Raw genomic sequence first — 21,982 nt, forward strand, 5'->3', positions numbered from 1 at the left:
CGGTCGGCAAGTCGTCAGGTACACTCCGTACTTTTATGTTGGTTGCCCTTCTAGTATCCTCCATCATGGCGAACCGCCGCTCAAAGACCTCTGTTGTGGCCCGCAAGCTCGATATCTCCTGTTGCATAGCTGTGATAGCGGTGGCATTATTGGTGGATGTGTTCTCCAGAGTGTTCAGTCTCCCGGTTATGCCCTGGAGATCCGTTCGGAGGCCTGCCATTTCAGCCTGGATCGTGGTCTGCAGGCCCGCCAGTAATGCCTTGAGTACCGCGGTCGTGACTGGTGCATTTTCAGGGTCTATTGGTGTGGCTTTGGCTGCCGATGGACTGGGAGAGGGATATGTGTCCTCCTCCTGGGAGAGGTCGTCCGACAGGTCGGAATAAGTCTCCGGGTATTCGGCCATCTTGGGCCTAGCTGCTCCGCGGGCTTGGCGCCACATGGCTCCGATATCGAGGCCTAGTCTGGGCTCATCGGGCTTCGGCTTTTTGTTTTTTCGGCCCATGTCGAGTCCCCCGCTATTGCCTGAGATTTGTGGCCGTTTTGACCGATTTTGCTCTCAGATTGGGTGTTTTTTGGCTTGTAGTCGCAGGAGCTACAGTGCCGTGCGACTTCTCTGCTCTGCAGCTTGGCTCCGCCCCCGTGTATATGTATTTTTTTTTTATAAGAAAATCTGTTGATTGTGACTTTGCATAATTTAAAAGGTTACCCCAAGCCCAATGACCAGTTCAGTGATCTGAAGTGGTCATGGTGCCTGGAGTATGTGTGTGCAGCATTTTTAAACTCTCTGTGCCAGATATGTAACTGCACTTCTGGCAACATCATTAGCACCGAACCAGAGTTCCAGGCTGGCTAATGTCAATTCTGTAAATATTACTGTGCATAGAATTGCACTTATTCACGGAGAGCAGTCAGCTGATGAATGGCTGGCAGAAGACGGATGTCATTACTGCCCAGAGAGGAGATCAGAAGCTGTAGGGGTTATGATACTTGGATTAACCCTCCAACAGAATCAAAGGTACAGTGGCATCGTTTTGTGGCTAAAAATGGTGCAAGTATTTAGCAGGATAAAAAAATAAAAACACTCCCACTACGAGTGAAACGAAAGTGCTGTACCATATACAGGGAGTGCAGAATTATTAGGCAAATTAGTATTTTGACCACATCATCCTCTTTATGCATATTGTCTTACTCCAAGCTGTATAGACTCGAAAGCCTACTACCAATTAAGCATATTAGGTGATGTGCATCTCTGTAATGAGAAGGGGTGTGGTCTAATGACATCAACACCCTATATCAGGTGTGCATAATTATTAGGCAACTTCCTTTCCTTTGGCAAAATGGGTCAAAAGAAGGACTTGACAGGCTCAGAAAAGTCAAAAATAGTGAGATATCTTGCAGAGGGATGCAGCACTCTTAAAATTGCAAAGCTTCTGAAGCGTGATCATCGAACAATCAAGCGTTTCATTCAAAATAGTCAACAGGGTCGCAAGAAGCGTGTGGAGAAACCAAGGCGCAAAATAACTGCCCATGAACTGAGAAAAGTCAAGCGTGCAGCTGCCAAGATGCCACTTGCCACCAGTTTGGCCATGTTTCAGAGCTGCAACATCACTGGAGTGCCCAAAAGCACAAGGTGTGCAATACTCAGAGACATGGCCAAGGTAAGAAAGGCTGAAAGACGACCACCACTGAACAAGACACACAAGCTGAAACGTCAAGACTGGGCCAAGAAATATCTCAAGACTGATTTATCTAAGGTTTTATGGACTGATGAAATGAGAGTGAGTCTTGATGGGCCAGATGGATGGATTGGTAAAGGGCAGAGAGCTCCAGTCCGACTCAGACGCCAGCAAGGTGGAGGTGGAGTACTGGTTTGGGCTGGTATCATCAAAGATGAGCTTGTGGGGCCTTTTCGGGTTGAGGATGTAGTCAAGCTCAACTCCCAGTCCTACTGCCAGTTTCTGGAAGACACCTTCTTCAAGCAGTGGTACAGGAAGAAGTCTGCATCCTTCAAGAAAAACATGATTTTCATGCAGGACAATGCTCCATCACACGCGTGCAATACTCCACAGCGTGGCTGGCAAGAAAGGGTATAAAAGAAGAAAATCTAATGACATGGCCTCCTTGTTCACCTGATCTGAACCCCATTGAGAACCTGTGGTCCATCATCAAATGTGAGATTTACAAGGAGGGAAAACAGTACACCTCTCTGAACAGTGTCTGGGAGGCTGTGGTTGCTGCTGCACGCAATGTTGATGGTGAACAGATCAAAACACTGACAGAATCCATGGATGGCAGGCTTTTGAGTGTCCTTGCAAAGAAAGGTGGCTATATTGGTCACTGATTTGTTTTTGTTATGTTTTTGAATGTCAGAAATGTATATTTGTGAATGTTGAGATGTTATATTGGTTTCACTGGTAAGAATAAATAATTGAAATGGGTATATATTTGTTTTTTGTTAAGTTGCCTAATAATTATGCACAGTAATAGTCACCTGCACACACAGATATCCCCCTAAAATAGCTATAACTAAAAACAAACTAAAAACTACTTCCAAAAATATTCAGCTTTGATATTAATGAGTTTTTTGGGTTCCTTGAGAACATGGTTGTTGTTCAATAATAAAAGTAATCCTCAAAAATACAACTTGCCTAATAATTCTGCACTCCCTGTATAATTGTAGATTAGATCAGAAATTTCTAGAAAGAAAAAAAAAATATTTATATATATATACACACATACATACACATATTTTTGGATAGAATTAATAAATACATTACCATTTGGGAATGCAAGCACACTGATAATTAAGAAGAAAAATATCACGGATAAGATGCCCTTCCAAATATTGTCTTCTTGGCTTGTGTTCTCTCTAAAATGAAATAAATAAAACTCACATTAAGTACAAAATTGATATCGGAGAATAAAGAGGCGTAACAATGGGAATGCACATATTTACTAGTGCCAAAACACACTAATTAAGTAAGTACATATTCAAACTAAAGAGGACAAATTATCCGAGTGTAGGAATAAGTATGATGTATTTAAAATGTACATAGGGATTATAAACAAACAAACAAAAAAAAACCAAAAATGAACTTAGAACAGTTACGCACCACCAATAACTTTCGGCAACACTGGCCTGGATTTAATACTGATGGAGCTGTAATGCCCCCACGGTTTTTAAATAGTTGTATAAGTGACAGTTCAAGGACCACAGCCACATATATATTGCCTAGGTTATGGTGTGATGGCCTGTTGGTCTTCCTCCAATCTAGCAGTTTGGCAGGCATTTCCTACATCCCCATTTACTCTATTATTTGACTTTATGTGGGGGTATCACAGATTTCCTCTTGACTAGTCTCACTTCCCCATTGATTCAAAAGCTTAACTACACTTTCCCCTTTCCTCATGTAATTTAACTTTTATATACTATTTACCGTCATACCTAGTAATCAAACATACCTTGCTACACCTAGCAATCAAGCTTCCCTTTTGATATGAAATCTTACCTTTTTTTGTGTAATTATACCTAACTCGCTGTAGCTTAGATCAGGGGTTCTCAAGAGGTAGATCCTCAGATGTTGTTTAACTACAACTCCCATGATGCTTTGCATGGCTTTAGAATGGCAAAGCATCATGGAAGCTGTAGTTTTAAAACATCTGGGGATCTACCTTTTGGGCACCACTGGTTTAGACCATAAGCTTGTCTGAGCAGGGCCCTCATCACATCTTGGCCCTGTATGTAAAACTCTTTCTAATTATTTTTGCAGCGAATAGCTTAGCATTCAAGAGTAGTGAGACATCACAGCAAAATCGCAAAATCAATGATTAAAATTGTGTCTAAAACATTGCACTTTTTTTTTTTTTTTTTTTTTTTAAGATCACAACAGAACATACGATAAATCCAACCAATAGGTGAGTAGCAGAGTATGGGTTAGAGTTACATGGAACTACAGATACACTGTAAACAGCATGACTATAATATCAGCAAGCCAATAAATGATTAACAAAACAGAACAAACAATGAATGAGGTAGCTTTATATATACAGCTGAGACAGCTCCCCATAATGATATGAGGAAAAGATAAAACAATAAGAGGTGGGTGGGAGGAGTGTGTGTGTGGGGGGGGGGAAGGCGGTATAGGTAAAGGAGCTAACTGGATCTGGTTATGACCAGTGTTGTAAACCGCTTATTGTTGCAATTACTTGTATATACCATAATATGTTGATACTTTGTAAATAGTAAAGATAGGTATGAAGTGAACATATTTGAGACAGCCTCCCAGTCAGTTACACCCCAGTCCATGGTGGACCATGCTGCGAAAGTTATTGGCCTCGTGTAATGCTATTACTCATTTACAAGCAAACTATGTTTAAAAACCTAATTCAGTCACGACATGAGCACCCCAACTGCATCTATGGGGACACAATATGCTGCCCCAGCTCATCACCCCTAGAAATACGCACCCTCCTAGTAACCAAATAGAGTAAATGTACATCAGATAACACACCCTAGACACTCTAGAGCCAACAACAACAACAACAACGGGAAGACAAGCCATTCTGCAGGACCCCACACGGCGTAAGGGGACACTAGAGCTACTACACCATGTCAGACCTGACCACACATCCCCTCAACCATACGAAACATACCACACGGCGCATCAACCACTCAACAATATGGGGTAGACCATACTCTATGACAAACTGTACGCAAACCTAAATGTTTATAAAATGTACACCATTACCCCCATCCTTTAATCTTGTTACCCCTCCTCTGTTAGTCACGATATGACATACGGTTATACAAGCAATAGGTACAGAAATAGCTCATGCTCAGTGAAATCTAGAATATCCTCCCCTCCAAGGGGGGACATAGGAATATCACTATTGAGCAACACAGGGCACGACTGTTAGCACCACACTCTGGGAAGACCATTTAATGGATTGTATACCAATATCCTGCTGTACTACCTGTGAATCTGAATGCAAAACTGTAAACCTGTGAATGCACCTTTTGACATCCCTTCTCTTTTCTGTAACCCCTACCTTGTTTACTGAGAAATACAAAACCTGAAATAACGAATAAAAAAAATAATAAATAATTCAAGGAATAATGGAATGTGAACAAATACTTCCTCCTGTTTTTACTGAAATTTGGCATTAGATGAAGGGGACATTAATTTCACCTGGATCAATACTCCTTTAAAGGGTAACACAAATGACTAATGTCCTTCATCTTGCATTAAGATGTAATATGCTTCAGCGGAGTAAAAATTGTTTTTGGCTCTTATTACCATCAGTGCAACAAAAATCAGAACAGTTTTACTTCCTATTACGGTATATTAAAAAAAAAAAAAAATAACACAAGAAAAGGGCCACTCAGGTTGAGCAATCTCAAAATATTAAGCAGACAGGAGAACCTTCATACAATAGACCACAGGGTTCTGAACAGAATGCAGACATTTAGAAAAAGCAACAGCATGCTTTGTTAATCCTTCTAGCTTTCAAACAACCAAACTGCAAAACCTGCTTATCACTCCGTTACATATTTGCAAAGATTATAAAATGTGCTGTTTGCCAAGGCTATCCTTCCACTCTAATCATAGAAAAAAATGGGAAAAAAAATAAATGAAAAAACTAATTCAATTGTAGTCAGTCCAATTATAGCTGAGGGATTGTCCAAAATGCTTGGCATTCTTTTTTTATTATTTTATTAAAGCATTATACCAAAAAAGAAATGCCAATGGAGCCAGAGTTTTACAAAAACAGTAATCTACTTATAAGCTACTTCACAAATGGTACAGCACACATCAACACTTGCACATAATTAATAATGCTGACAGTGCTGGGGGTTGGTTGGCTCGTTACTGCTCCGGTGATGGCATTCTCCAGTGATCCAAACATACTGGCGCATGATACACCCCCAACTGACTCAGAGCCTAGAGGATCCACCTCCTTTTACTACCATGGTGATGCTTTTCCATGTGACTCCCCAACTCCTTTCAAAATATAAGGAAAGCCTGACATTTCCTAAATGTTGTTACGTGCTTATCCATGTTTGCGTAGCGGCAGTTTGCCACCCAGTCCCTCACTCAACAGATGTAGAAGGTGGCAGAAATTAGATCCATGGAGAACTTGACTGCTTCCAAAATACATAGGTAAAGCATGAGTTATGGTACCCATGGCTGCCCTATCTTGTGACTCCATGTCTGGCTGAAAAATGACCCACTCTCTTGGTTCTGGGCCTTGCTCACCTTGCATGGTTTTGTGGGTTTTTGTTTTGTCCTTTCCCGCCCTCTACTTGTCCACGTTCTCTTTTCCTCCCTTTCAACTTCTTGCTTTCCAGTCTGGCTAATGTCAACTATGTGGCAAAAAAGTTAAATCAAAATACAGCTCAGCTATGTCCTTGTTTTAGTCTTCCCGACATCTCAGAGTCCTTATAATCATAAATTGCTGGTCGGGGCCTCCTTTATTTCGTCTCTGCTTCTTCCCTCCCTAGCCGAGAGCACACATGCACTGAGCCAGTAGAACAGTTCAATGAAATGCATTGGATTGGCCCACAAGCATGGATCAATGATGTCAATGGGGGAGTGGAAATGGAAGGTGGGGAGGGGGTGGGGAGGGGAAGCTAGTGAATAATTTCTAGTACAGTTTTTAAAACAAAATAAATACATGTTATACAATGGGATAGAGTTACCCTTTAACTTCCTGAGAAGACTTGGGTGCAACTAGGATTTCAGGGAGTTGTAGTTTACCAGTTGGTTTGCTTAGAAAGTTAAAAAAATAAAAAATAAACTAAAACTCCCAGAAAAGCGCACAGCAGTATTTTTGGAGACAAAGGTGAAACACGGAAGGTTATAAATGAGGCGCCTAAAAAGACAGGGCTTGTAGAATAAGAAGTTATTAAAAATAAATAACTAAGAAAAAAACAAAACCTAAAAAGTATAAGTAAGTGTACCCTAACAAGACATGTGTGCGTGCCTGGAATGTCCTTTTAATCCCTCCTGGCATTTTATAAGCTTTCCCATTTGTTAGCAGTTTTGGAAAATAAGTCCAGTCATTGAATATCTGTAATTTTGAGTTATCTATGCTAGATCTCAAGACTCCCAATATTGTTGCTACTTTTCTCCACTTTGTCCATTTACCCTCTGTTAGTGGTACCTTGTGTACTTGATGCTTATTTCTATTGTATTGCAGAAATTTCATAATAATAATAATAATAATAATAATAATAATTTAAAAAAGCTATATATATATTTTAGACCTAACGCACACAGATAAGGCAAGTACATGCATTGCATCATACACATCTATAACTAACAAACATTTCCTAGCACAACAGACTTCAAATAGTGCCTATTCCTTTAAATATTGTTTTTGGCAAAATTCTGCATTCAAATTATTTTATAGAACATACCGGTAAAAGCTTGCCCTAATTATATTTGAAAAACATACAATATTTGCTCCACATACTGTAAGCAGTGCTTGAAGACTGCCATCTCCAGCTGTTGTTCGACTACATTTCCCAGAGTTCTCTGTCTCATAATTCTGGGAAACACAGTCCAATAATACATCGAGTTTGAAGGTTTAATACCCCATCTCTAAATTCTACTGGCAAAATGCCTGGATCATTTTACTCTGTGTCCGTTAACACTGCTCAGGTGCAGAGTTTGTCATATGATGGATTGTGCAATTGATCTGGAGTCTTGCTGCTATTCATTAAATCAACAGTGATTTAGACAAAGAGGACAAGATGATACCCACACATGGGCATTTATTCACTAAATGGTGAGCAGACAACTTTGACATCAGGGGATGTGGTACATTACGCGCTTTAAAAACATTCTAGAAAATTAAAGATCTAAACTGAGTCATAAATGCATAAAAGAGCTCAGTCATCTGCACTCACATGTGAACACAAATTCCACTAATACTGAACTGAAAAAAGGCTTAAAGCAGATTTGTTAAAAATGAAGGCCTGGCATTTTATTTATTTTTTATCCTAAGGCACAGACTTTTCCTCTTTCAGTTCAACTGTAATGATACATTTACAGGTCTCTTTTTTTTTTAAATGAATAGAAGCTGAATTCTAAGATAGCCTCCGGTATGAGTGATCTCATGCACTGAAACCAGAAGCAGTATCAGGGAAATGGGAGGAAATTGTATCAATACAGCCCGCAGTAGAGCCAGGCAATCACAAATATTTGAATCACAGAACATTTCTAGTATTATTTTGGCCAAAATCCTGCAATTCCCTGTTAAATTCTCAAAAATTTCCCAATTAAAGGATAGTTTTTTTAGTTGTAAAACTCAGTCATGTGACGTGGAAGCCCCCATAGCAAAATCACTAATTCACGTTTGTATGCGTGGGCAGCACTCACGCGCATGCACATCAGGTCCCCAATGCTCCTCTATGGAGAACATTGAATTGGACAATCATGTAGGAGACCATGCCTGCTCCATGACATTGCAGGAGGCAGAGAGGGAGCCAAAGGGCTGTAAAAAGGTAATTAAAAAACGTTATGTTATTTTTTTTTGCCCACGTGGAGGATGGGGAGAGAACTATCAATGGGGACACTAAATTGTAAGTAATATTCGAAAAATTATGAAGGAGTTTATTCACTAAACACTGAGCTGTATGAACTACAGTTCAAATTGCTACATTCAGGCCAAAAGGTGTATGGTGCTGGTGTATATAATTCTGTCACAGTTCAGCTATCTTAGTCCAAATTTCGCAATTTAGTTTCCAATGCAAGGTTTAATGCATAAACCAAATTCATATTAGTCAGAGAGAATGATTCTCAATTTATATTACAATCTGCAAACATTTGAAAAATCAAAACACATTTAGTAGCTGCTATTACAAACAATCCAATAATATGTATCAAAAAAGCATCAAGGGGCCCCTGTTACGTCACACAATGTCCCACCTGCCAATGCTACGTATGTGTCAATAGGCCAGGCAAACAACATACCGTTACAAAACCCACATCACGTGCAGCTAATTATATCATAAATGTGATCCTACTGAGGATCTATTTACAAAGAAGCCTATTTAGGCCTAGCAAAAAGGCATCAATTATATTTTTACTGCCGTTAACAAACCTTTATTATTTTCTTCCCCAGATGGCACTATTTATATAATATTTTCATTTAAAGGGAACCACACATTTACTAGATCCAAGCTACAGAGATAATCAAAGGCCCTGTGTCTTCAACATGTCATGTTAGCCCATGAAGGACACTAAATTGCTATATTGAAGAAGAGAGTCACAGATTGCACTCTGCATGTGCCTATTACCCTGGGGATCAAATATCAATGCTGAATCCATTAAGAGCTGAAAGGTTTAGAACCTACAGACAGTCTTTTAACCGATTTGCAGCATCACATTGTAAAACACTTGTATGTTTCGGGGAATATTCACTATAAAACAGAACTAGAGAAATGTCCATTGCAATAATTAAGACAAGACAAATAATTTGGAAGTAGAGATGAATGCGGATAACGCTTCCCAATTTTCACTCGTTAGTGAATAAAGCTCTTGGATGGGACATGACATACCAAACCCCCATGTGTTCAATGAGGTCAAATGAGGACAGAGTAATTAACCGTCTCTGTGCCAGCCATCTGCACAATGTGTTTCTCAAGCACTCTGATGGGCATTATTTTTGGAATTTATATAGCGCACAATTATTCCATGGCGCTTTACAATATTATAAAAGGGGGAAATTTAACAATAAACGAGAGAATTATAAAATGTTACAGAAACAATAGGTTGATGAGGACCCAGCTCAAATGAGTTTACAGTCTAGAGGAGGTGGAGTATAAAAACACAATAGAAAGGGCATCGATAGGGGATAGCAACCAAACGACAAGGTGGGACAGGAGCATTACTGGAAGGCGAGAGTGCAGTGTGGCCCTTTAAGAGAGAGCAAGAGACAGGTTTGTGAAATAGAAGTTACTCTGGGAGGTCATAAGCTTTTCTGAATAGATGTGTTTTGAGGGACATTTTAAATGATTGAAGAGTAGGGGAGAGTCTGATTAGGCAGGCTGCTCCTAAGCACGTCTCTGCTGCAGGGCACTAAACACCAAGGCCTCGATTTAACAATTTTGGATACACTTTTCAAATTATCACGATCTGTTACAAGAACTTTTCAAATTATTGATCTACAAACATTTCCATTATTTTTAATAGTGACTAATGTAAATACAATTATTTTAGAAGTTTTCTAAAAGACTGATCATTTGAAAAGCGTATACAAAAATATTTAACCAAGGCCTTTGTCAGATCTATATAAATTTTTAAATTATACTCCCCTCCACCCCAAAGCGTATGCAAGCCAATTTTGTTTCACACTCCAATATGAATTGAATGTACACATTATTAATAAATATTACTAAAAGTGTATGGCAACGTTAAGGAATATTTTTTTCCCCCACAAAAATAGTAGTAGATGCATGGAAAAGCCTCTTAGTGGAAGAAGTAAAATCTAAGCTCCTCCATAACAGAAAAACCTATACCAATACAAGTAAACAACATATACATGTAACTGCACACATTTGACATATAGTAAGAAAGGGTGATAGGGGGAGGTGGGGTGGGGCTCTGTGTAAAAGAGAATACATAGTGTAAAGCATTACAGAACAGGTAAAGTACATGAAATAAAAAAAAAGTTTTGGATACTTGTTGTCGTGAAGGGGTTAAAACTAATTGGAATGTGCTACTCCAAAATAAATAAAAAAAAGGGTAGGGTGGAAGTTTCCTCATCAGGAGTAATCCAGAATGGCCAGTTGGTTTACAGCTCCATATAATCAATTCAATGTATCCAATACTCTCTCTCAAACTGCCAAGTCATTATGATATAATTTTCTACCTATTAGAAGTCACTGAGTTGTTTTTACAGGACAAAAGATAAGGTATCCATGCCTTTATACAAGACAAACAATCAAAAAAAAAAAATCTCCATGGTTGGGCAAGTTTTGTTTTTTTAGAAAAGGGTTCATTTAGTAAACTCTGAATTGCACAAAAAAAAACACATTCTTATTGAAAACATGATCTGGAATTCTGTAGGACTCCCTGAGTTCATGTAGAGATGGAAAATAAGGAATTCTGCAGGGCTGTCTTCGTATAATATTCTGAAATGCTGCCAATGTTTGGGGAAACCCATAAAGGAAAAAAAAAATGTGCATGGCTGCATGAGTTTATATATTTATTTATTTTTAAATCTGCAGAGCTACATTGATAGAATTGCTACATATTAAAAATATGTCCTACAAATCAAAAAGGAACATATGAATAATAAAATAAAAATAATAATAACATACAATGCTACAATGTTTCTATAAAGGCTCCTTACGTGCACACATGCAAAGATATCAATGTTTTATCAATTACATTCATGGTCTCTGCTGTTGTAGCACTGCGACTCCCAATGACAGCCATAGTCATGGATGATAGGAATTGTAGGCTCAGCTCACAACTCAACCAAAATGCCTGAATTTTGCAGCCAATATTACAAAAAACATAAAATAAATGATGTAAAGGACACATAGATGGATTAGTGGCTGCAGGGATGTGGGTTAAAGAGGAGGTTGATGCAGTGTACACCATCAGACAGACTCTGCAAGGAAATGACACCCCACCACCCCTCCCCCAAGAACCTACCCCCCCAAACCAGCACTTACCTTGTGAAGGCAAAGTACATGAGACTGATAATGGTGAAGGTCAGCAGGGTGATGGTGTGGGGCTTGTAGAAGAAATCAATGGTGATGTCCTCTACCTGCTGTTCGTTGATCATCCTGAAATGCAGTTTATAGTTAACATCATCCTTGCTGAGAGTCCTGGATCTCATACAGGACGCCATGCCCCCCCGAACGCCCTCTCCATCCCAGCCCAGGAAGCAAACACTGACACAGGCACCCAGACACTCACACCCCGGACCGGACCATTCCCACACCGGGAGGGGAGCACCACTCCATGCACAACACCTGTTCACCTGGATAGCAAAGCACGCTCTGTTACTGCACTGGACGAGCTGTGCGACCAATTATAGCATCTGAAGTTTATTCTTTATGCATTATGGCGCAGTGTACAGGCCATTACAGACAATGCAATGGAAGTTCCCCCCCTATGTTTGGAATGTGGACTCGCCCATAGAGGAAGTGCTTCTGCCTGCTCTGTACCCACGTGGGTTAAAGCTGCGGATGGGGGGCTTTTTAGCTGGTATTGGTGGAGGGTAAGTGGCAGTAGAGGAGAATTGGTTTTTTTCCCCCACTGTTTTTGTTGTTGTATTTATATTTTAAGTCAGATGTGTTCTGTCTGCCAGAATTACAATGCGTTGAATTATATATATATTTTCATGATTAGTGGCATAGTAAAAAACGGTCATGTTATGCTATAAAATCATTAAAAGGACACTATAGTCACCCAGACCACTTCAGCGCAATGAAGTGGTCTGGGTGCCAGGTCCCCCAGGTTTTAACCCTTCACATGTAAACAGAGCAGTTTCAGTGAAACTGCTATGTTTACATTGCAGGGTTAATCCAGCCTCTAGTGACCGTTTTCTTGACAGCCGCTAGAGGCGCTTCTGCGACGCTGGATGCGTGCAGAACGTCCATAGCAAAGCATAGAGAAATGCTTTCCTACGGACTGTTTAAAAGTGCGTGAGTCTCTTGCCGCGCATGCGCATTCCGCTCCCCTTGGGAGCTGACGTTGGCAGGGTAGGAGAGGTCACCAGCGCAGAGGGAGCCCGGCACTGGATAAAGATAAGTGGCTGAAGGGCTTTTAAGCCCTTCAGCATCAAGGGAGGGGGGCTATGATGGTGGGGGGGCTCCTAGGGATGATATAGTGTCAGGAAAACAAGTTTGTTTTTCTGACATTAAAGTGATCCTTTAAGGGACACTATAGGCACCGAGACCACTTCAGCTTATTGAAGTGGTCTTGGTGCAGTGTCTCTGTCCCTTTAGTCCTGAATTGTAAAACAATGCACTATTTGAGAAACTAATACAGCCTCTTCAGGTGCTTCCGTGAGTTTACCGGACTCTGGGTCCCCTAAATGACGCTGGACGTCATCCCGTTCTGCACTAGGACATCCAGCGTCCGTGAAATCCCCATAGGTAAGCATTGAGTCAATGCTTTCCTATGGGGAAGACATAATGCCCTCTCCGCGCATTAGGTTCCCCCTATCAGATGACATCAGAGGGGACAGAGCGGCGACTGAGCACCGAGGGTGGAATCTAGTGATTAAATAAAGGGTTTGTTTTTTTAAACCTTTTTATGTGCTACAGGGGTGCGATGCAGGGGGGTTACCAGAGGGCACTAAAGTGTTAGGAATACAATTTTGTATTCCTAACACATAGATTACCTTTAAAGGGACACTCCAGGCACCCAGACCACTTCTGCCGATTGGAGTGGTCTGGGTGCCCACTCCCACTAACCTTAATCCTGCAACTGTAAATATTGCCGTTTTCATAAACTGCAAGGTTTACCTTGCAGGGTTAACTCCTCCTCTAGTGGCTGTCTACTAGACAGCCACTAGAGGGCACTTCCAGGTTTATAGCTCACATTTCGTGTGCTATAGCGTCGTTGGTGTGAGGATCTCTAGGGTCGCTGAAATCCCCATAGGAAAGCATTGAAAGCATTTTGCAATGCTTTCCAATTGGGAGGTCTAATGCGCGTGCATGGCATTGACGCACATGTGCATTAGGTCTCCCCCCGCCTGCGGCTGCGCATGTGCAATAGGTCTCCCCCGCCGGATAACGTCGGCGTGGGCGGACCATGAACCAGCGCCGAGGGACATCGGCGCTGACTACAGGTAAGTCACTGAAGGGGTTTTAACCCCTTCAGCAACTTGGGATGGGGGGTGGGAGGGAAACGGTTTGTGTTCCTGGCACTGGAGAGTCCATTTAAGCATATATTAAGCATACATAAAGCACCATTTAGTAAATAGATGTATAGTGGGTAAGATATGGACATTTAGTAGAAATTACATAGATATTAAGTATATACTTTTTTTTTTTTTAAATAGTTTTATTTATCTCATATATTGGTGTTTATAAATTATTGTTTCATTCCTATAATAACTTTATATAGATTAGGATGTATTTTTATATAATGTACACCTGCTACATTCAATTCACCCTAAAATATCCGTTGTTCTTGAAAGTTTAGCTAAATTGCAAAACCAGCCATATTCAAAGTTTTTTTTTTTTTTTGCACAATTTACCTTGCTCCCGTATTGGCTATATCAATAGTATACCTCTATAATCCTCACATTAGATAAGAATACGTCATACTTCCACTATTGAAGTTACATAATCTTTCATGGGAATCCTTGCGGAGTTACTCACTGAAGTGAGAGTTGTCGGGAATTCAAAGCGAATTTAAAATTTAAGGCTAAAGTATTCGAACTCCAGGCAGAGATGACAGATTATTTTTCCAGTTTGCCTACTTTGGCCTTATACTTTGAATTTACTTTGAAGCCTCACTGTAGTGAATAACCCTGTTGGAGTTTGATGAATTTCTGAAGTTAAGATTCGGCATCAGTCTCTGGTGAAATGACAGGTTTTCAGTCACAGAGTGAGACACATAAATATTCTACAAGGATCAATATTTTGGCCCTTCCTGCTGGTTTCTTTTCTTCTTCCTTCCCCTTTTTTTGTGTGTGTGTGTTTTAGTAAAGCAGCGTTCATAGCCCTATTTTTCTTTTTCTTGTAACTTTTTTTTTTTTTCTCGTGGGCCCCAAATAAATGCATGACAATAGCTTGGCAACACATTCTTACATTTTTGTGTACAGAATTCTGCAATCAGTTCTAACAGAATTATTTTTACACTCATACAGTACATATGAGTTGTTGTGAAAAGTTGCTTTGATAAATATGCTCCTTTTCCAACCAATATAAACCCACATTTGGATCACTGATTTAGATAACCACCCTTTAATTTAAAACCTGCTTACTCCTATGACCTCAAAGGGCTATATTGTTAAATGTTTTGAAGTGGCCTTTTTCTGAGATTGTGTTTCAGCTGTTATTTCTCTCCATTGCTTTTGCGATGTTGAATGGCTATATTATATCTTGCAAAGCAATTGAAATAAAGTGATGAAGCTATATTTAACTACCGTATATACTCAAGTATAAGCCGAGTTTTTCAGCACATTTTTTGTGCTGAAAAACCCCAACTCGACTTTTATACTCGAGTCACTGTCTGTATTATGGCAATTTACATTGCCATAATACAGACAGGGGGCTGTGGGGGCTGGCAGAGTGTTTACTTACCTCTCCTGCAGCTCCTGTCAGCTCCCTTCTCCGTGCAAGGGAGCTGACAGAGGTGCTGACCGGACCGGCGCGGAGGAGAAGGGAGCTGACAGGAGCTGCAGGAGAGGTAAGTGCTTCCTGCCAGCCCCCTCCACTGAACTGCCAATGCCACTGGACCACCAGGGAGTAAGAGCCCCCCTCCCTGCCATGTATCAAGCAGGGAGGGGGGACAAAAAAAATATATAAATAATAAAATAAAATAATATTCAAAATAATAATAAAATAATAAAATGAAAAATAATAATACAACAAAAAAATTATCAAAATAATTTTAAAAAAATTATAATAATTTTACCTCTCCTGCAGCTCCTGTCAGCTCCCTTCTCCGTGCAAGGGAGCTGACAGAGGTGCTGACCGGACCGGCGCGGAGGAGAAGGGAGCTGACAGGAGCTGCAGGAGAGGTAAGTGCTTCCTGCCAGCCCCCTCCACTGAACTGCCAATGCCACTGGACCACCAGGGAGTAAGAGCCCCCCTCCCTGCCATGTATCAAGCAGGGAGGGGGGACAAAAAAAATATATAAATAATAAAATAAAATAATATTCAAAATAATAATAAAATAATAAAATGAAAAATAATAATACAACAAAAAAATTATCAAAATAATTTTAAAAAAATTATAATAAAAATGCCCACCCCCCACCAAGGCTCTGCAACACACATACACACACACTGCACTCATGCACACACAAACACACACACACACTGCACACACAAACACACACACACACTGCACTCATGCATACACACTGCACTCATACACACACACACTGCACTCACACACACACTGCATTCATACACACACTGCACTCATACATACACACACTGCACTCATACACACACACTGTAAATAAATATTCAATTAATATAATTTTTTTAAGATCTAATTTTATTTAGAATTTACCAGTAGCTGCTGCATTTCCCACCCTAGTCTTATACTCGAGTCAATACTTTTTCCCAGTTTTTTGGGGTAAAATTAGGGGCCTCGGCTTATATTGGGGTCGGCTTATACTCGAGTATATACGGTACATATTCTGAGGGTGTACTACCTATTTTTTTTATTTTTTTTCATTTCCACACATTCATTTAAGTTTCCAAGTTCAATTATAACAACCTTCAGAGTAGTGTTTCCCAGCCTTCAGATTCAAGTCACATGCTCAAGGTTTTGTCAGTATCCCCATAGGAACAGAATTGCCAAATGCTTAAATCCTTGATTGGCAAAAGCCAGTGTACATACACAGGCCTCCCAACACTCCTAATTTTGGCTGGGCAGTCCTTTCCCCACTCTCTTTTCTGACAAATGACATTGAGACTTATTGTTGAGAGAGCCAATCAGGTGTTGGCATGGAATCAATAAGGTATTGGTATGCATGAACTCTCATTAACATGTATCAGATCTAACCCTTGTGACGGACCACCTGGCACCCTGACTGGGTGCCTCCACCAATCGCGGCTTCCTAGTAATTGCGAGCACCATAAGCACTGCACTGGAACACCATAACCACCATAAACCCCACAGCCGCTGCAGCTTGGCTGGGGTCTTGCTGTCCTCCACCCTCGACCCAAGTCAGGCTTCCAGTGCGTAGACCTCTCCTACTTCAGAGAGTATAGCAGGAACAGCTCTTATAAGAGCTATTGTTGTAATCAAATGGAGTATATTAAAATAGCAATCCCCAGAGTGAATATAGCTGTCCCCTCCACACATGAGCCAAGCCTCTATTTGAGGATGAAGAGGAACTGTTTAATGGCAGCCACAACTGGCCTTATATGCAAGTCCCCATGCAAGGGGTTTCCCATGACATATTCCAGGGGCATTCCCCACTGGACCTGAGAAGGGCTATGACAAAGTACACACTGCAATTACATTGGCTCTCAGGTTCAGGGTGCGAGGGAGGGTGAGGCAGAGGGAGCTCTAGTGCCAGGAATACAGCTTTTATCCATTTTAATAAAATTACAAACAGGGAAAAGAATATAGTGGTCTCCTAGAGAGCAATGTAAAATAATAACATTGCAATAGGAAGGATACAACTATGAGTAAATCATAGGAAATGTAGATGGAAATCAAACCAATGGAGATACACTATATGGACAAAAGTATTGGACACCTGACCATTACACCAACAGGTACTTTAATGACTTTCTAAATACATAGACATTAATATGTAGTTGGTCCACCCTTTGCAGCTATAACAGATTCCACTCTTCTGGGAATGCTTTCCACAAAATTCTGGAATGTTTCAGTGGAAATACTTTCCCATTCATCCGGTAGAGCATTTGTGAGGTAAGGCACTGATGTTGGACAAGAAAGCCTGACACACAGTCTCCTTTTCAGTCCCAAAGGCGTTCAATGAGGTTGAGGTCAGGGCTATGTTCGAGCCAGTCAAGTTCTCCAACACCAAACTCATACAACCATGTCTTTATGGACTTTGATTTGTGCTCTGGGGCACAATCATGCTGCAATAGAAAAGGACCTTAACCTAACTGTTTCCGCAAAGTTGGAAGCATTGCATTGTCCAAAATGTCTTTGTTTGCTGAAGCATTAAGTTTTACTTTCACTGGAAGGAGCCTACCCAAACCTTTGAAAAGTAGCCTCATAACATTATCCCTCCTCCACCAAACTATACAGTTGGCTCAGTGCATTCAGGCAGGTAACATTCTCCTGGCTTCTGCCAAACTCAGACTCGCAGCAGACTGCCAAACAGAGAAGCCTTGTCACTCCACAGAAGACTTATTCACTGCTCCGGAGTTCAAGGGCAGCTTTCTTTACACCACTCGATCCAACGCTTCGCATTGTACTTGGTGATGTGAAGCTTGCATGCAGCTGGTCGGCCACGGAAACCCATTCCATGAAGCTTCCGACGAACAGTTATGGTGCTGATATTAATGTTGGAGAAATTTTGTTACTCTTCAACTATGGAATCCGCTAAACATTTGCAACTTTTACGCACGATGCTCCCCAGTACTCCGTGAAGCCGCTGTGAGAATTTATGTGGTCTTTTGCTTCATGCCTGAGTTGCTGCTGTTCCTAAATGCTTGCACTTTCCAATAACACCATTTACAGTTGACCGTGGTGCATCTAGCAGGGATGACATTTTACAAACTAACTTATTGCAAAGGTTATCATTGGGAGTATATCTACTAAGCATTTATTTTTAATTTGGGCAGTGGAGTTTCCCTTTTAAATTCTAGTACTCCAAGAAAAAAACATTTCTATCCTCCAAACAAAGAAGAAGTATATTAAATTAGTCTAAAACCAATGTTAGTTGGGCTGAGGAATAATGGCAAGAGTCATCTGGCGAGATGAAACCAGAATATCAGTATTTGCTAGTGCTGAAATAAGGTTTGTAAAAAGGAGTATTGGTGAAGATTTGCTGCCTGAAAACCATACAGCTACCATGAAGCATCCAGTTCGTGTCATGGTCTGGGGTTATATGAAAGCAGCTATTAAGAGAAGAAATCATACGTACTTGGTTTCACATTGTATAACCTGATGAAGACTTTGTTCATTCCATGGGATGCCATTATAAGGTTAATTGTGGAAAAAAGATTTCCCAACCCAGTAGTAATATAAATGGTAAGTAATAGCAATATCCTTTACACAAACATGTATTCCTGACCCTATAGTGTTAAAACAACCGACTAGCCCCCTTTGATCCCCTCTTTCCCCCCTAAATACAGTCAAATCTTATTTTATTCAATCTGCAGCTGCTGCCTCTGACCTGCCTACTGTCTGCTGACATCATCAGAAGTGGTGGTCTGAATCAATCACAGTGCTTCCCCATAGGATTGGCTGACATTTTCAAGGAGGCAGATCAGGGGCAGAACCAGCACAATTCAAACACAGCCCTGACCAATCAGCATCTCCTCATAGAGATTAATTGAAACAATGCATCTCTATAAGGCAAGTTCAGTGTCTGCATGTAGACGGTGGAGACACTGAATGACAGTGCTGCTCGCTTTGCAGCACTGCCCCAGGAAGTACTTCTAGGAGCCATCTGAGAAGTGGCCAGTGGAGTTATCACTAGACTGTAATGTGAACACTTTGTTTTTTTTCCGAAAAGACAGTGTTTACAGCAAAAGCCTGAAGGAACTGATTCTACGCACCAGAACAATAAGCTGTAGTTGTACTGATGACTATAGTGTCCCTTAATGTTTTCTTTGCCTTATTATGGGTGTCTGTGCATATTCTATGATTTTATAGTATTATTCTAAAAAAAAAAAGGCTTATTTTATCGGTCAACAAATCTCACAAATACACCTTTTACAAAAGGTTTCTACAATTTTGACTCCAAAGTATATAATAATTTTTATTTTTTTTTGTCTTCAAAATCCTGTATTCCTAATCCATCGGTGATCCCTGAGGTAGCTTGAGAAACATTGTATGCATGTGTTTCAAAAATAAACACAAGTGACAGACCAGGTGTTATTGTGTACATGTTCTCGTTGCCGTGTGTTACATAATAGCACTTTATTTACCAAACCCTGGCTACCAACCTATTGCCCTGTATTAAGATCTAGATAATTTCTTATTTTAGCATGCTTTATGTAATAGAGTAAATAATCTATTTATTCATTTAGAAGGAACATAATGCATTCAATGCAACAATTATTTACTTATCTACAATAACTAATTTAGTAAACATAAAATAAAAATAGTTGTAATAGAAGCATGATTACATACAGTAGAAGTCTCACCAGCTTGTGAACATTCTTGAAAAATAAAAATGTGGAAACCTTAGAGAGAACCCTACGCATGTGTGGGGAAAAAATGGATGGGCCCAAAAATTAACAGGGTAATATCCTTTCATTCCATTACTTCATAGGTGGTGACATAGGACTGAGAGGTAAAGGTTTATTCTGAACCTTTATTGATATTGGTGTAATTTTCTTATACTGCCCTATTGGGCACTAGTTACTAGCTCCCTAACGCCCTTATTTCTGTTAAAATCTCTGCAGAGGTTCTATAAAACTTATCTTGAATCGAGTGCTGGGTGAGGATCTTAGAGAGGGATTAGAGAAGCATTGGTTGGACCTTAATCCTGTGCACACTGAACAGCAGAGGGGATGAAGGGAATGGGGGGAGGCAGTAGACACAGGGAGGGAGGGAATGATTAAAAAAACAAACAAGAAATGTACAAATACTGCGAGGCGGGGAAGGAGGGACACTGAAGTTTCCCTCTTAGAGGCACGCTGCCTGCAAGGGAGAAGCACAATACATTTGTTGCCAGCATGCTGTTGACATGTAATTTACATTAGGCACTCCAGAAACTTTACCGTGATTTACTGTGATGTGTTCCGGCGGTGTGACTAGCCCCTGACACAAAAGTGAAGATATCGCTGTATGTGCGGTAGTTCAAGCAGTAACTCTGCTCATACAGACTCATACCACTGTGACCTCTTCTAAAAGCAGAAGTGTTGATGGTGGTTGGAGTAAACCTTTAATACTGTTCCTACTTCCATTCTTCCCCAGCACTCACAGACTGCCATTGCGGTATAACGAATGGACCACTTTGGCAGAAAATGTAAGTTCTACAATGTCAGAGCAGACGGGCTGGACTTTGGTTGCTATGGAAAACTTTGTTTTTTGCTACTGAAAGTTTTTTAACAGAAAACTGAGGCATGGCACCCAAAGACTAGCACCACAACTGTTGTAATCAGCTATGGTGGACATAGTGCTAAGAGTACCCTTTTAAAGGGACACTATAGACATAGACCACTTAATCACAATAGTGCCACGTTCTTCCCCCTCCCCCTCTTTTTTAAACTAGCATGATTTCATTGCAATGTTTAATTGCTTCTTGTTGCTGTCTATCACAGAGGCACTTTCGATGAAGCAGCAGACTTAAATATTGCTATTTCTCAGAGAGACCATCATATAAGCTCAGTGTGACATTTTGCTGCGCATGTACACTAGCCTTCCAGTGCTTTTTTATTTGAAGGCCAAGAAGACGGTGCTCACTAAGATGCACAAAACATCATATTATCTAGATGCTGATCACTATGTTTTGTTTAACATGTTACTATTGTTCAAGAAACTGTTTTTGCCTGACCCAAAATGGTGCGAACCAAGAGCGACACAGAACCTTGATTTCTTAATTGTCTGTAAAGATCAAAATGTTGCACCAAAACTGAAAATAAAGAATTAGAAAAAAAAAAAAAAAAGAAGACGGTGCTTCCCCATGGAAAACGGCGCTGTGAGGGAGAAAAGGTAAGTAAATACCTCTTTTACTCCCGGCGGGTGGAGTTCGGGGACCTAAATGGCCAATAGGGCGCTCTAGCAGTAGGAATACACATATTGTTCCTTTAAGTGCAGAGGGCTCTCTAATATAAAAGAAAGTGCTCATTCCTGCACCTTTTCCTCTATTCTAGGAGCAGGGTGTAAAGGGTTCATAGGAAATGGTTTTTTTTAATTAATGAATAAATTCAATCCTCATTTGGCAATTATTGTGGTCCCCCTTTAATACGGTGTTCTCCCGGAACAATGTGTCTCAGATCTCCTTAGTACATCGCCTAGATGTACAGCCCCTGGCAGTATGGGTTCCAGCCATCTGAGGACTGTGCCTTTTGGATATACAGTCTTCTGACAGTGTGTACGCCTACCCCAATAAGCACAGTGCCAGGAAGGTGCCCAGTGCTCCATGAGTAAAATGTTATTGTGGTGCCCAG

General features: G+C 40.5%; 2 protein-coding genes across 2 annotated transcripts in view; one reads left to right on the top strand and one right to left on the bottom strand.

Moving 5' to 3' along the window:
• Positions 1-11,930, bottom strand: part of PTDSS1 (phosphatidylserine synthase 1) — a 43,625-nt gene extending 31,695 nt beyond the window's left edge. Inside the window, exons 1-2 of the mRNA XM_063451221.1 lie at positions 11,690-11,930; positions 2,778-2,869 (exon numbers count right to left, since the gene is read on the bottom strand). Of these exons, the coding sequence (XP_063307291.1) occupies positions 2,778-2,869; positions 11,690-11,868 (271 nt within the window). The 5' untranslated portion in view covers positions 11,869-11,930. The remainder of the gene's footprint in view (positions 1-2,777; positions 2,870-11,689) is intronic.
• A 220-nt stretch (positions 11,931-12,150) lies between these two features.
• The window catches only part of MTERF3 (mitochondrial transcription termination factor 3), a 44,344-nt gene continuing 34,512 nt past the window's right edge, over positions 12,151-21,982 (top strand). The window contains exon 1 of the mRNA XM_063451222.1: positions 12,151-12,240. The gene's annotated coding sequence lies outside the window, so the exon portion shown is untranslated. The remainder of the gene's footprint in view (positions 12,241-21,982) is intronic.

The sequence above is a fragment of the Pelobates fuscus genome, chromosome 4, assembly GCF_036172605.1.
Source record: "Pelobates fuscus isolate aPelFus1 chromosome 4, aPelFus1.pri, whole genome shotgun sequence".
Taxonomy (NCBI): domain Eukaryota; kingdom Metazoa; phylum Chordata; class Amphibia; order Anura; family Pelobatidae; genus Pelobates; species Pelobates fuscus.